Genomic DNA, 15,052 nt, shown 5'->3' on the forward strand with positions numbered 1-15,052 from the left:
CCCCTCTGTGCTTAGCTCTAGTTATATCAGACAGGCATGACAACAAGCAGGTATTGCAGCTGAAGAGCCACCTACCTTGATGGCAGGTGTAGCCCATGATCTAAGCAATGTTGCAACATGTCCTAGGTCATGAGGAGTAATGTAAAGGCCCCTGTAAGAACATAAAATCATTGCATTAGCCTTTTAAAACATTCAGTTGCTATACTGATACTCTACTTTTTAATACAGATAAAACAAGTACAGCATAAAAGCTGACGACATAAAATAGGAGCACTTTTTATGAACAGCATTAATGAGATCACTGGGTTTTCTTTCTGTTCTCCTTATAAATGTATGATATATAACTGAAATTATATGGAGTGACCAGAACCATGAAGCCTTTTACTAATATCACCAGCAGATTGCACTACACTGAACACTATTCTCTAAAAATGCCTGTAATTGAAAGTGGTTTGTGATGGCTCTCTGTGTTGGGCTAAGTGTTTTCTTAAAGACATAAGAAATAACCTATGTTCTGGCACTTAATAGAACAGAAATAACAATCTAGTGCAAACAATAGCTAATTATCTACCCTAATCATAGATATTCATCCTAATGCATCTATCCATCATGATTACAGCTATATATTATTCCCTCAGAGTATGCTGGTTGCTCTATCCCAGGGGTAGGGAACCTTTTTTCTGCCAAGGGCCGTATGGATATTTATAACATCATTCACAGACCATAAAAAATTATCAACTTAAAAACAGTGCTTCGCCAAGGGAGAATGATTCAGGCCGGCAAAATTAATACAAATAATTGTTTTTCTATTTGAAGTCATGTGGGGAGAACCTAATCTGGCACGCACACACCCGCCCCGCCACCCTAGGCAAATGCATAGATCCAGGGTTTTTTTGTAGGAGAAGCCCAGCAGGAACTCAGTAACATATTAGACCACATCCCCTAATATTAGTATTAGTAGGTCACACACTCATTAGCATATTAGGCCACACCATCTGGGATAATCAAGTACAAACTGAACTGTAACTTTTCCAGGTCCTGCAGCAATTCTGGCCGGCTGGCCAGGCCGCAGGGAGGCTGCTGCACAGTACATCTGAGCCCTGTGATCCCTGCCTGGCCCTGGGGAGGCTGCTGCACAGCGCAGCTGGGTCCCACGATCCTCGCTGGCCAGCCAGGCCCCAGAGAGGCTGACACATGGCTCGGTTCGGCCCAGCAATCCCCAAGGGCCGCACCAAGTGATCTCGAGGGCCACATACGGCCCTCAGGACTGAGGTTCCCCACTCCTGCTATATTCCAAGAAATCATTTGACAGAACAAACACAAGCATAGTATGGGGGCTTTTCTACAACATTTTAAATATGTACATTTTTATTCCATTAATTGTGCAGTCAGCAGTGGTCATTACTATATTATTTAAAACATTTATATGCCACATTTTCAAAGACCTCTTCAAGGTGGTGTTCAACAAGAGATAAAATCATAAACCTAGTCAATAAAAAGTAAAAAGAAGAGTTGGTTTTATACCCTGCCCTTCACTACCCAAAGAAGTCTCGGAGGGGCTTACAATCACCTTCCCTTCTTTTCCCCACAATGTATGAGGTAGGTGGGGCTGAGAGAGCTCTGATAGAACTGTGACTAACTTAGGGTCACCCAGCTGGCTTCATGTAGAGGAGTGGAGAATCAAACACAGTTCTCCAGATTATAGAGTCTGCCACTCTTAACCACTACACCAAATTGGCTTGGTAGAAAACCAAATAAAAAAACTAGAGTGTAAAACATTTAGCAACCTAAAAAGACCCACAGAACAATCCTCAGGCCAGAAGCAGATTATAAAAACTAAGGATCTGGGATGTGAAGACTGCAGCCTCCATAATGAATCAGAACATTTTCTCCAGATATGGCTTTGTATCTCTTGTCCAAACTGTCCACAAAAAGAAAAAGTTACCAAAATATAAGGCCATTTGAGTGGTTACAGGCTTACTCTCTGACTTGAATCCAACAAGATTTGACAAAATGTGCAAAAAAATAATAGCATGTGAAATTTCCCATTCATTGTTCTCAAGTTCAGGCTGAGACACAGCCGTGTTGAAAGGAACCCCAAAGAAAGCCAAGTCTACCACAAACATCCCTAAAGAATCCAGGTATTTTCCAACATAGACCTGGCAACCCTACCCCTATCTTAAATAACTTCTTACCCACAATAATGCAATATCTAATTTGAACATGGAAGTTGGTATCAGCATTTGCAATAAACCCAGATGCCATATATGCCCAGACAACACAATCACTGGACCTAACATCAACTATACCATCTCAGGCTCATCTTCTAACATAGTGCCAACAAAGCCCTTCAGTTCTCTACATAGGGCAAATAGGTTCAACCCTATGCCAAAGGATTAATGGACACAAATCTGACATCAAGAATCACAAAGCTAAGAGCCTGTGGGAGAACACTTCAGCTTTTCAGGACAATCAGCGGGGGACATCAAAGTAGCTGTTTTATTGCAAAAGAATTTAAAAAACAGACTAGAATGGGAGATTGCTGAGTTACAAATTATTACAACACTCAGGACAATGGAACCCCCAGGGCTTAACAGGGATGCTGGTTTCTTCTCACAGTACAAAAGTTAACCTCATTCAGTTTTCCCACCTGGTGTAAACTCTTTTTATTACACTGTATGCTAATTTGCTACTATTCACATGTCTTACCAATTGCCTTCATCCACATAGCTATATTTGCTACTTGATTACTTATGCATCTTGGCTGTAATTGACCCTTCCTGGCAACACCCTCCCCACCTTCTACCTATATGTCATGGCTGGTGACTTCTGTTTTAATGCATCTGAAGAAGTGTGCATACATACAAAAGCTGATATCCAAAATTAAACTTTGTTGATCTTAAAGGTGCCACTAAACTCAAACTTTGTTCTGGCTACTCACCTGAATCAAATTAAACATGTTAGTGAAGTTTGAAACATGCAAGAAGTTAAAAAAAAACATGAACTGACTAATATCTCCTGAGTTCCAGTGTGATTGACTAAATGTACATTGTTTTAATTTACTAGTCTTTTGGTTTGTCATCTTCCCAGCTTCCTATAGTGGTTTGTTGTTCATACCAATGCTCCAGCTTTCCAGTCAGTACAGAGCTAGTTCAAAAGGATGCCTTTTGTGAGTTATTTTCTACAAAAAAATTATGTTCTGCTATTTCACCTCCACATTCTCATTTTCCTGTGGGATCCTTCTGTTCTCCCCATTCAGTCTTCTGACAGTGCCCCCCACTTCCAAGATTATCCTCTTAAAGCCCTCAGCAGCACACAAAATTCTGGATTCAGCTGTCAGCACATTCTCAGTCACTCGCTTCTGGGGTTGCCCCAGGTTCTCTGCAGATTGGACAATTTCCAGTGAGGCTCTGTAGCAAGAGAAGGCCTTAATATTCTGGGCCAAACTCCAAATCCTGTCAGCAGTCAGTGCAGGTTCTTGCAACTTCTTTTAATAGCCTCAGTCCTCCTTCCTGGGAGAGCAAGCATTAAGATTCCTTAGAGGCAAACATTTTTCCACCATTAACTTAGGACAGTATAGCCCAACATGGCCCCTGCCTGTCCTGATTGTGGTCTTCTGGTTTTCTCTCTCTGTCAGCAATCAGTCTTTTTTGTCTGCATCTGGAAGCTCATATTTTAATGCCTTTCAATTTTAAAAAGAGGTTATCTGAGCCTATCAAGTACTGAAGCGCTATGGAGCTATTATTTCTGCTAGGTTTTGTATCCTTTTCAGTATTCAGCTCAATAGTCTGCAATGGATTGAGCTTTCCAAATATTACTATTGAGAGTTTAAACACTTGCCCAATGAATCCATCTTGCTTATTGCTGATAAAAGCACAAACAAAAAGAACTGACTGTTCTAACCCTCCCTGTAATGGTGCTGCATACCATAGTTTAGAAGCAGTATACAAAATTAATTAAGTACAGTGTTTATATATTTGTCTTATATCCAAGGTTGATATTACTGACATGAGGCAATGACTTGGAGCAATGCTTGGGCCAAAAGCTACCACATGTGTTTTAGTCTTGGACCTCGTTGTGTTTCTAATAATAGTAAATATAGTAAATATACTTTTTCCTTAAAATTATAGTGATCTTTTTTGTTTGGCCCTTATACCATAGTTCATTGGCAGACTGATGTGAGATTCAGAGCCATTTTCAGGATGATGCAACAACACAAATGGCATTTATTTCCCCAAGCTTTAATTTAGAATATATATTTTTCCTACTTCACTGATGGTCAGCCAAATCTTGGGTAGTGATGACTATTTCTACATTACAAATTTCTCTGTCACAGTGCTCACTCCATTACCAAAGTAATCTTCAGGACATAAGGATGCCCTACTCTTAATGGTACTGCCAACTTTGGGCACAATGGAACATCAGGATAGATACAGTCATCCTATAGCTGAGACTAAAACATTTTGACTCAGAAAATCCCTCTGAATTCAGTGGAACTTGTTTCCATGAGAAGAAAGGGACTTGTTTCCATGAAACTTGTTTCCATGAGAAAAAAGGCAGGAAGGGTTGCATCAGTGCTTAGTTCTTGTGGCTCCCTCTTACGTGCCCAGGGAAATGCCGTTCACCACTTTGGGGTCAGGCAGCAACTTTTCTCCAGGCCAGTTTTGCCAGGGATCCTGGAGGTGTGGGTTGTGGGTTTTGTTTTTTGTTTTGCCATCTTCTGAATTTGGAGCAGGGTTCACTGGGTGTGGGGGCTGAACAAGATGATCCTGGAGGGTCCTTCCAGTTCTATGACTCTATGAAATATCTGCAAGATTATAGTCTAGCAGCCCTTTCCTAAATGCATTTATTATCAAGCAGTCTGTTAGTCACTTCATTGGGTTCCTGAAGACTAATCCACTGCTTTCTGTTCTATCATGGAAACTACTTATAAATGGTCAGTTGGCAAACCATAGTGGTAATGTCTGTCTAAAGGATACACGTGGTAGGGGTGAATGAGAGAAACACTGCTTCCCTCATAATGAATGAATCAGCCTTCAGTGATATGGGATTCTAAAGAATTTAAGAGATTTTAAAGAAACATAAGTAGCACTGATCTTCTGCTCCTGCTCCTTCCTTGTGCCATTTTATCTTGGCAGGCCAACTGTGTAAGGACTAGACCTGATGTGGCCAGGGCCAGCCCTTCCACTAGACAAATTAGGTATTTGCCTTGGGCGCCCCCCATGTGACTTGTAGAGATAGGCAGACCTGATCCTGTGCAACTTAGAGGGAGGTATGAAGTTCCTGGATTGTGCTAGGGACTGAAAAACATTACCCTGGAGGTCCCCTCTGCAGAGACATTTGGTAGTGTGGGAGAGAGATAGGCAGACCTGATCCTGTGCCACTTAGAGAGAGGTATGAAGTTCCTGCGTTGTACTAGGGGTTGGACTAGATTACCCTGGAGGTCCCTTCTGCAGAGACGTCTGGCAATGTGGGAGGGAGATAGGCAGACCTATGCAACTCAGAGGGAGGTATGAAGTTCCTGTATTGTGCTTGGGGTTGGAAAACATTACCTGGAGGTCCCCTCTGCAGAGACGTTTGGAAGTGGGAGGGAGATAGGCAGACCTGATCCTGTGCAATTTAGAGGGAGGCATTTGTGAATTTCTTGCATTGTACAGATGGTTGGACTACATTACCCTGGAGGTCCCTTTCAACTCTGATTCTGTGTTCCTATGATGACTTGGGAGGTGCTCGGTTTTGGGCGTGAATCTGGTTACCAATGTGGGGGGGGGAGGGTGCACCAGAAGTTAGGCTTGCCTAGGGCACCAGATAGGCTAGGCCGGCCCTGTTAGTAGCAAATGCTATTATCATTTGTACAAGGCCAAGATTTTTTCCCTCACAGTAAAACGAATTAATCACAATGATTAATGGTAACGATGACATCATAATTTCATTACTATCACTTGGGGATTTTTTTATGTCTGGAACAAAATGATGGATTAGAAACTAAATTTAGGAAACCATCCCAAACTTTCCACATTAACTGTAAATCTTTTTTTTTAAATGTCCATTTGCTTGTGTTGGGGGACAAAAACTTCCCTTACTTTAAGGGCTCCTCTTAAAAGGTTAACAGAGAAACTACAGATTGCTTTCAAGACCAAATTGCTTTCAAGAATAAAACCAAGCAATACATTATCAGTGCATTCCTAAGAACACTTTCCTATGAATAAGAACCACTGAACAGATTTGAATAGATTCTGAGAAGAACTGCTGAGAATTGTTCTAGACCAAGATAGGTAGCTGTGTTAGTCTGACTGTAGCAGTAGAAAAAAACAAAAGTACGGTAGCACCTGAAAAACTTACAAAATTTGTCACAATATTAGATTAACCCAAATTATTATCTTTTCTGTCACACTAGTCATTCCTTTGTATTTTCTGGCAGTATAAATTAGGTAAATTCTGTTCGACAGCCTTTTCTCACTGAAGACTGTTTTTTTTTTTAAGTTAAAAAAGCTTTGCAAAGTTGAAAACTTGAAATTTTCTTGTAAAATCAGAATTGAGTATGGCTAAATTTATAGTTTGACTCACAAAAATGTTGCCAGTAATAACACAAGGCATGGTTATTCTTGAAAGTTCTGTTTTTCAATCTGGTTCACAATGTACATTTTTTTTTAAAAAAAATAATGTACTACAATTGTAGAGTCTGGCTTTTATAAGATATCTCATACCTACTCCCACTCAGTATCAGCTCTGCAGCATATGACGTCCTGCTTTGCAGAGGCTGCCAAGCTATTTGGCCTAGAAGTTAGTCTGAAGAAGACAGAAGTTCTCCACCAGCCTGCCCCCCAGGAAGATTATCACCCTCCCTGCATCACTGTGGGTGAATCAGTTCTGAAGACAGTCCAGCAGTTCAGCTACCTGGGGTGCATCATCTCCTCAGATGCTAAGATCGACAAGGAGATTGACAACAGGCTGGCAAAGGCAAACCGTGCATTTGGCCGACTGAACAAAAGAGTGTGGAGCAACAAGCATCTGAAAAAAGGCACAAAGATCAATGTTTACAAAGTGGTTGTGATGACAACCCTCATCTACGGCTCCGAATCGTGGGTTTTATACCGTCATCACCTGCGACTCCTTGAGCGCTTTCATCAGCGCTGCCTTCGCACCATCCTCAACATCCACTGGAGTGACTTTGTGACCAACACTGAAGTTCTTAAGCAGGCGGAGGTTACCAGCATCGAGGCACTGCTGTTGAAGACGCAGCTGCGCTGGGCAGGACATATTTCTAGGATGGAAAACCACCGGCTTCCCAAGATTGCCCTGTATGGCGAACTCTCCACCGGCCATCGAAATAGAGGGGCACCAAAGAAGAGGTACAAGGACTCCTTGAAGAAATCCCTTGGCACCTGTCGCATCAACCATCACCAGTGGTCTGACCTAGCCTCAGATCGCAAAGCATGGAGGCACACCATCCACCAGGCTGTTTCTTCTTTTGAGAACGCACGCATAGCTGGTCTTGAGGACAAAAGGAGATTGAGGAAGAATCGCACTGCTACAGCACCAACCCTAAATCAGACTTTTCCCTGCAGCCACTGTGGCCGGACATGCCTGTCCCGCATTGGTCTTGTCAGCCACCAGCGAGCCTGCAGCAGACGTGGACTATTGCACCCTTCCTAAATCTTCGTTCGCGAAGCCAAGCCGAGAGACATACCTATGGAACTGCCTCACCCATTACAACCCCTTGTACTAGGATGGCTCATTTAGCTGTCACTAGGGGAAGGGCCTTCTCACTTGTGGCTCCTACCACATGGATTGAATTCTTGAATGACACCCATGCCCTGCTGGACTTGTTTAGTTTCTGCATGCAGAACTGAATTATTAGGTTGGCCTTTGGAGGGTAACCACACTTTTGGGCTGTTTTAATAGTGGCATGGTGAGAATCATGTAGTTTAGTGTTTAATATTTTAATATTTCAATGTTTAATATTTTTATTTGTTTTATGTTGTTTGTACCTTATTGGTAAGAGCCCCGTGGCGCAGAGTGGTAAAACTGCAGTACTGCAGTCCAAGCGCTCTGCTCACGACCTGAGTTCGATCCCAGCGGAAGCTGGGTTCAGGTAGCTGGCTCAAGGTTGACTCAGCCTTCCATCTTTTCGAGGTCGGTAAAATGAGTACCCAGATTGCTGGGGGAAAAGTGTAGATGACTGGGGAAGGCAATGGCAAACCACCCCATAAAAAGTCTGTCATGAAAACATTGTGATGCGGCGTCACCCAGCGTCAGAAACAACTGGTGCTTGCACAGGGGACTAACTTTAGCTTTTTACCTTATTGGTCTTTTATTTATTTATTTATTTATTTATTTATTTATTTATTTATTTATTTATTTATTCCGGGATTTATATCCCGCCCTTCCCACGGGTGGCTCAGGGCGGCTTACAACAAACAATAAAACAGTAAAATCGGAATAAATTAGTTACATTTAAAATCGACATTTAAAAACCTAAAAACCTAAAATTAATATTAACTATACAGTATCACAGATATCTAGAGAGCTACATTTGTCCAGTCAGGCGTAGGCTAACCGGAAGAGGGTCGTCTTACAGGCCCTGCGGAACTGAGTAATGTTGCAAGTCACTACAAGAACTTTCAGATGAGTGGCAACTAAAAAGTCTAATTAATTAATAAATAAAAATTAAGAGAGCTGGGCCATAAATTATGTTAATATGTATCTGTGTATGTGTTCAAACAGTTCCTTCTGTCATTTGAAACACTTTCTTAAAAGCACAAAATGTTAAAAGATTGTATTTTTGAAAAAAAAAAAAATCATTCAGTGCTTTTTGCAGCAAAAAACCCAGTAAATTTTCATTAGTTTTCCTAATAAATTATATTCTATTTTCAGAGCAAATCGCCCATTCCAAATTTCAGATAACTGTCACTGAGATTCTCTATATTTTGATGTAATTAGTTGGAGAAATAGCAGCAAAATATATTTAAAATATATACCATTATCATTAGGCTTTTCAGAACACAGGACCCTCTGTATCAATTGCAATTACCGTATTTCTCTAGGTTTGGTCTTTGCAAATTGGTTGATGCTACTTTCCCTATTACACATGGAAATGCAATCCTAACATTTTAGCCTTCTCACTTTTTTGCAGTTTCCAACACTTTATGATAGAATAGTTGGCCACATTTTTTTCGTAGTTTCTACACACTGAGCTTGCTAATAAGCATAAAACACCTGGGTGTTCCATGGACTGAGCAAAGAAGTTATTTTTGGCAGTGTAACTAGAATTTCCATTGAATTTTCCCACACCTAAACTTTCAGCCTTTTTTTTTTTTTTAAGTATCTGAAAGAGCTATTATTTTACAGGGGATTCCCTTTCACCAAAGGGAAACAAGATTTCTCCCATGCATGTTGACAAATCAGATAAACTCCAGTGGGTATAACTCTACTTAGGATGGCACAGTTATTCACCAGAATAAATATCAGTACATGATTACGCAGGTTTTCTTCAGGCACTATGGAAAAGCAACTTATACATTAAGTATGAGTCCAGTGGCATCTTTAATACCAACAAAGCTTAATTCTGGGTATATGCTTTCGTGTGCATGCACACAAAAGCTTATGCCCATAATTAAACTTTGTTGGTATTAAAGATGCCACTGGACTCAAACTTTGTTCTATTGCTTCAGACCAACATGGCTACTCACCTGAATCTTTTAAGAAAAATAGTTATGAAAGATTTTGCCCACTTCCAAAAGGTAGTGACTAAATCACAAGGTTTTCTCTACTTCAGGGACATGATGTTTTCCCCCTTTTTATTATAGTTAACAATGAAAATTCATTAAAATACAAAAGAATCACACTTCGCAAAGTTTCGAAAAACACGAAAGGTTAAAAAAAATTAACCTTATCATTCCATGACATTGTAAACAAAGCAATCTTTCCATTAGCAACCACTATTTCTTCTTGATTCATAATTCTATTTTGATATGTCAATTTAGAGTTGTTTTTGCCATCAAATTACATCTGAATTTTGGAGACCACAAAGAAGGCAAGAGGCATTCAGAGGTGGTTTGCAATTGCCTGCCTCTGCATAGCAACCTAGACTTCCCTTGGTGTCTGTCGGTTCAGGTACAAACCATGGCCTCTGCATAGCTTCTGGGATCTAGGGCTAGTCTGGGTTATTCAGGTTAGGGCAGTCAATTTAAATATAGAAACAATTTTCCATGTTCTCACAATCCTATCAATACAGAGGACCACAGAGGATTTCCAGATGAACATTATATATTGTCTTACGACAAGGTTGTTATACAATCTCAAGCAACCAAAAGATCAAATGATAGATCACGGCCCATTAATTCTATAATATATACAAAGATCTAGCACCCCAAAGGTTGTATTGTAGAACAATTCCAGACAATATGTAATATATTTTCCTGACATCTCCAACATAAGCTATAGGGGGTCAGAATCTAGCAGTACATGGTTTTCATACAATTTTCTCTTAAATCAGCCAAAATAAGTTTGCATATACATGTGTCAAAAAACATTCCTAAAAATCCTTTGGAAGCTTATATAGAGTGTGATTCTACTTAGTATGGTGCTGTTAGAAATTGCCTATGGTTTCTAATCATAATTATGCTATTGTGCCTTACTCATAATTCTTAAACATCAATTCAGATAAGGATACTCCTTTTCTTACACTGAAAGAGAGGTTTATTGTGGCATGATTCTATGACTTACGGCTCCAGAAAATGAAATTCCATAGGGAACATCTTATCCTGTCTGGAAATCTCCCTGTGACCTTTAACTGGCTATCTATCAAAAACAGAACTGCTGAAGCTGACATTGGCCTGGCCCAATATAACATTTGTTATTATTATTAGGACATAACAGGTAGCCATAAGAAAACCTTTAGTCCAGTAAGAATTTCAGGAGAAGACTATTATTCAAAACTGACAGCCCAAAGGCTCCAGGAGAAATATCCTATATTTCTCAGTTTTTCAGTGGGAGCAGCACTGTAAAGATGTTATTTAGGGCTGCCAATCCCCAGTTGGGGGCAGGGGATCCCCCAGTTTGGAGGCCCTCCCCCTGCTTCAGGGCCATCAGAAAGTGAGAGAAATATCTGCTGGTCACTCCATTATTCCCTATAGAGACTGATTCCCATAGGGTATAAGGTGAATTGATCTGCAGATATCTGGGACTATGAGAGGGGCTATTTTTTGAGGTAGAGGCACCAAATTTTCAGCATAGCATCCAGCGCCTCTCTTCAAAATACTATCTGAGTTTCAGAAAGATTGGACCAGGGGTCCAATTCTATGAGCCTCTAAAGAAGGTGCCCCTATCCTTCATTATTTCCAATAGATGGCAGGCATTTAAAAGGTATGCACTGCAGTTCCTTTAAATGTGACAGCCAGAACTTCCTTTGGAGTTAAATTATGCTTGTCACAATCTTCCATCCATGTGCTACCTGGAGGAAATGTGTGGACTAGTGACAAAGCTATAACAAGACAGATCCTTGCAGACATGTGCATCATCTTGGTTTCACATTCTTCCAAAACCCACAAGGTTTGATGCATATTTGTTGTGAATTTATGGGAAGGAGGGCTAGATGGGGAACACCCAGTGTGCCCATCTTATGAGCATTTTGGCTTCTATACATTCATGTCAGAATCATTTACACATCCAAGCCCATGGATGTCCAGACTTGCAGGTCCAATTCCTTTTCACAAATATAGTAAAATGGTTTAAAAGCTATGGGAAGGAAGGAAGGAAGACCCATACTCCCAAGACATACTCAATGGCAAGTTGATCTTGCCCACAATTTATCCTAACTTTTACCAGAAGAAAGTTTCCTTTCTTCTGACCTCTATAACAAAGAGCTTTTCAATGTACTTACCAAACTACATAGAGAAGAACAAAGGCAATCCAATAATACATGATGGTGGCCTAACAACCTCTCTGTAAACATAGCTCAATTTATAAGCATTTTGAACTTGCCTCAAACCACCCTGTAAAAAGTCTGCCATGAAAACAACATCACCCCAGAGTCGAAAACGACTGCTGCTTGCACAGGGGACTACCTTTAACTTTTTTATGCAATTGCTATATTCAAGTTTGTGCTTGTACAAGCAAACATGATCTAATGTATTAGGAACTAATGGCCATATGAAACTAACTTCTTCTGAGTCAAAATACCTAGTCTAACATTGTCTATTTTAATTGGTAGCAGCTCTCAAAGGCCCCTGGCAGAGGTATTTCCCAATCCTGACAACAATTTTAATTGGATATGTTCTACCTGTAATCTGTGGTCCCTACCACAGATATGGGCCACTGCAAAATTTCATGAGATCACAGAAATCACCAAAACCAGTATTTATCAACCTCTGCGTCCTGTATTACATCATGAAAATGCTGCATTCAAGAACAAAGATGATAACTTTTTTAAAAAAACTCAATACCTGAACTAGCGCTAACCTCTAGTCTTCAGCCACACAAAGGTCCAATTTTTCCTATGTAAGGGAGACCACCTGCAGAAGCTTAGTGTTACAGAAGTTTTACTTTCTACTGTGACCTTTGCAAAGCAAGATGCTTTTAAAAAGCTGCCACTAGAATCCTTTAAAAACTAATTGGCAAGATATTAATTGAGGTATAAATTTTGGTACAACTAAACAAACAAAAATCACATTTCCTGGTAAAAAGCAACTGGGTGTGTATAATTCATAAGTAAAACAGATTTCAGTTTCGTTGACCTTTTTTTCTTCTGTATCACTGAAATTGGAAAGTTGAGATAGAGTAATCATTAGGTTATAATACAAAGACCATGTTGTTTGACAGGTGCTCACTAACACTCTGCTGATTTAACTCGCTTTAATCTTTTTTACTTGAATCATGTACAACTTTAATTGGAAGAAAAACAGTTATTGTTGCTGGAGAGATACTTAGGCTGTTATACAAAGTATAAAGTTCAGCAATGAGAAAGAGTTCATGAGATTTCAAGAGGTACTAAAGTAGCTTGTAACCAGAGAACTGTCCCCCCTGCCCCGCCCTCTGGTCATGGCATTACTGACAATCAAGATGCTGAAATCAACAGCTGCAAGAAGTAAGTATGCCAGACCACACATAGAGAAACAGAGGCAATGCATTGTATGATGAAAACACAACATTTGCATGGCTGAACTTGTGAGTTATTAGAAATTTTAAGGAAGCTGACCTGTTGCAGTATCATGTAATACCTACTTAGTGACTATCAATGGGAGCATTCACATCAAAGATGCCTTTTAAAGTAAAAAATAAACCTTAAACATGCATCAATCCATGATCAAAGTAAATATTTATTCATTTAAAATATTTCTACTGCACTGTGACAGGCCTTTTCTACTAACGGAGTAGATCTAGCCTTATGATCTGGGTGGGCCAGGTTTGTTTTTAACAGTTAACCTTCCCCTGAGTTACAAGATGTTCTTAGGGTGGCAAGTGTAAAAGGCTTTGGGTTTGCACCATGAGGTAAGTTTTGTGGAAAGCAAGTAGAACATGGAGATCACTGAGGCAGGAAATTGATATAAGTAACAAAGAATATTTATTTATTGACAGGCTGGTTTTAAAGAACAGATCAGCAGCACAAGTCTTCAGGTAGTTGAAGGAGAAACCTGGTCAAGACACATAAAACACTTATGGCCTCAGATTGTGGTTCGAATTCTCTTTAATGCTTTCAGGTACAAGCAGGCTTTTATTGACTAGCCATTAGGTTAGATCCTTTCACACATACATAATTCCATCCACATCAGCAAGAGTCAGATCGAAAGATACAAGACCTGCTTGTCACAAAAGACAAGTCAAACTATTGGGTACTCTATTCTTTCCAAGAAGCAGAGTTAAACCGCTCTGTCACTCTACCTGACGGAGCTACTCTTCAAACTGTACTCCTTTATTAAGGCAGATCCAAAACCATCACTGCACTATCCCTGAGGCAGATCTCAACTAACTCCTGTTGTGCTTCCCTCCAACATTCCACCCCCCTCTGAAAGGTGATTGGATGCTGAAGCAGCAGTCCCGTTGTCTGTTTTTCCATTCATGGGCAGGATAGTTGCCTTTTAAAATATCTGCAATGATGTTCAAGGCAGGCAAGCATGTTTATGCCCCTGCTTCTTTTTTAGTCCAAGACATGCATAAACCTTAAAATTTAGACAGGTTCTGACCTTTCATTCACTTCATACAGATGTAAACAGGGTATAGAGAGGAAACACCTGTCTTGCACATGTGTCTTGGTAATATCGGAAGGGTTAAACCTATCTATCTTGCTAACCCCAACACATCATGATACAATTATTATCATAGTTTATTCCAAAAACACCTTTGCACTGCACAATCATAATTTGAATCCCGTTCACACATTTAAAATCAGGCAGTTAAACCTTTAACAGTTTTGGTTCAGTTCTGGTTCAGGTTCAAGAGTATGTTTTTAATTTACTAGTTCAGTCATCATGGTATAGTGGTTCAAGAGTGAATCCCCACTCTTGCTTGTTGGGTGACCTTAGGCCAGTCTCAAGCATTGCTATAAGGATAAATGGGGAGAATGGTGTAAACTGCTTTGTGTTCCCATTGGGAAGGAAAGCAGAGTATAAGTGAAGTTTAATTAATGTAGCAATTCTACCTAAGAGCGAAATGTGGAGATCTTTCCAATTAGTTAAGTCATTACGGATTTCTTTCAGTATTTTTTCATAATTGTCTCTATACAAAGTCTTTAGATCGCTTGTCAAGTAAATTCCAAGGTATTTTATCTTTTTTTCCTGCTTGAATCCTGAAAGCTGTTCTATAGATTCAATTTGAATTTTCTCCATGTTTTTCGTTAAAATTTTAGTCTTAGAAACGTTCAATTTGAAGCCAGATATTTCTCCAAATTCTCGCAGTCTTTGCTTCAGAAGGACTATCGAAGAAATAGGTTGTTCCAAGGTAAATACTAAATCATCCGCAAATGCCAGAGACTTAAATTCCACGTTGTTTATTCTGGTTCCTTGAATTTGGGTGTCTTCTCTAATCTTCTTTATTAACGGTTCTAGCGTCAAAA

General features: G+C 39.9%; 1 protein-coding gene across 1 annotated transcript in view; it reads right to left on the reverse strand.

The window, feature by feature from the left end:
* ME1 (malic enzyme 1) overlaps positions 1–15,052 on the reverse strand; it is a 213,567-nt gene that overhangs the window by 133,075 nt on the left and 65,440 nt on the right. Inside the window, exon 4 of the mRNA XM_060236575.1 lies at positions 76–151. Within this exon, the coding sequence (XP_060092558.1) occupies positions 76–151 (76 nt within the window). The remainder of the gene's footprint in view (positions 1–75; positions 152–15,052) is intronic.

Source organism: Heteronotia binoei, chromosome 1 (assembly GCF_032191835.1).
Source record: "Heteronotia binoei isolate CCM8104 ecotype False Entrance Well chromosome 1, APGP_CSIRO_Hbin_v1, whole genome shotgun sequence".
In the NCBI taxonomy this organism is placed as follows: Eukaryota; Metazoa; Chordata; class Lepidosauria; order Squamata; family Gekkonidae; genus Heteronotia; species Heteronotia binoei.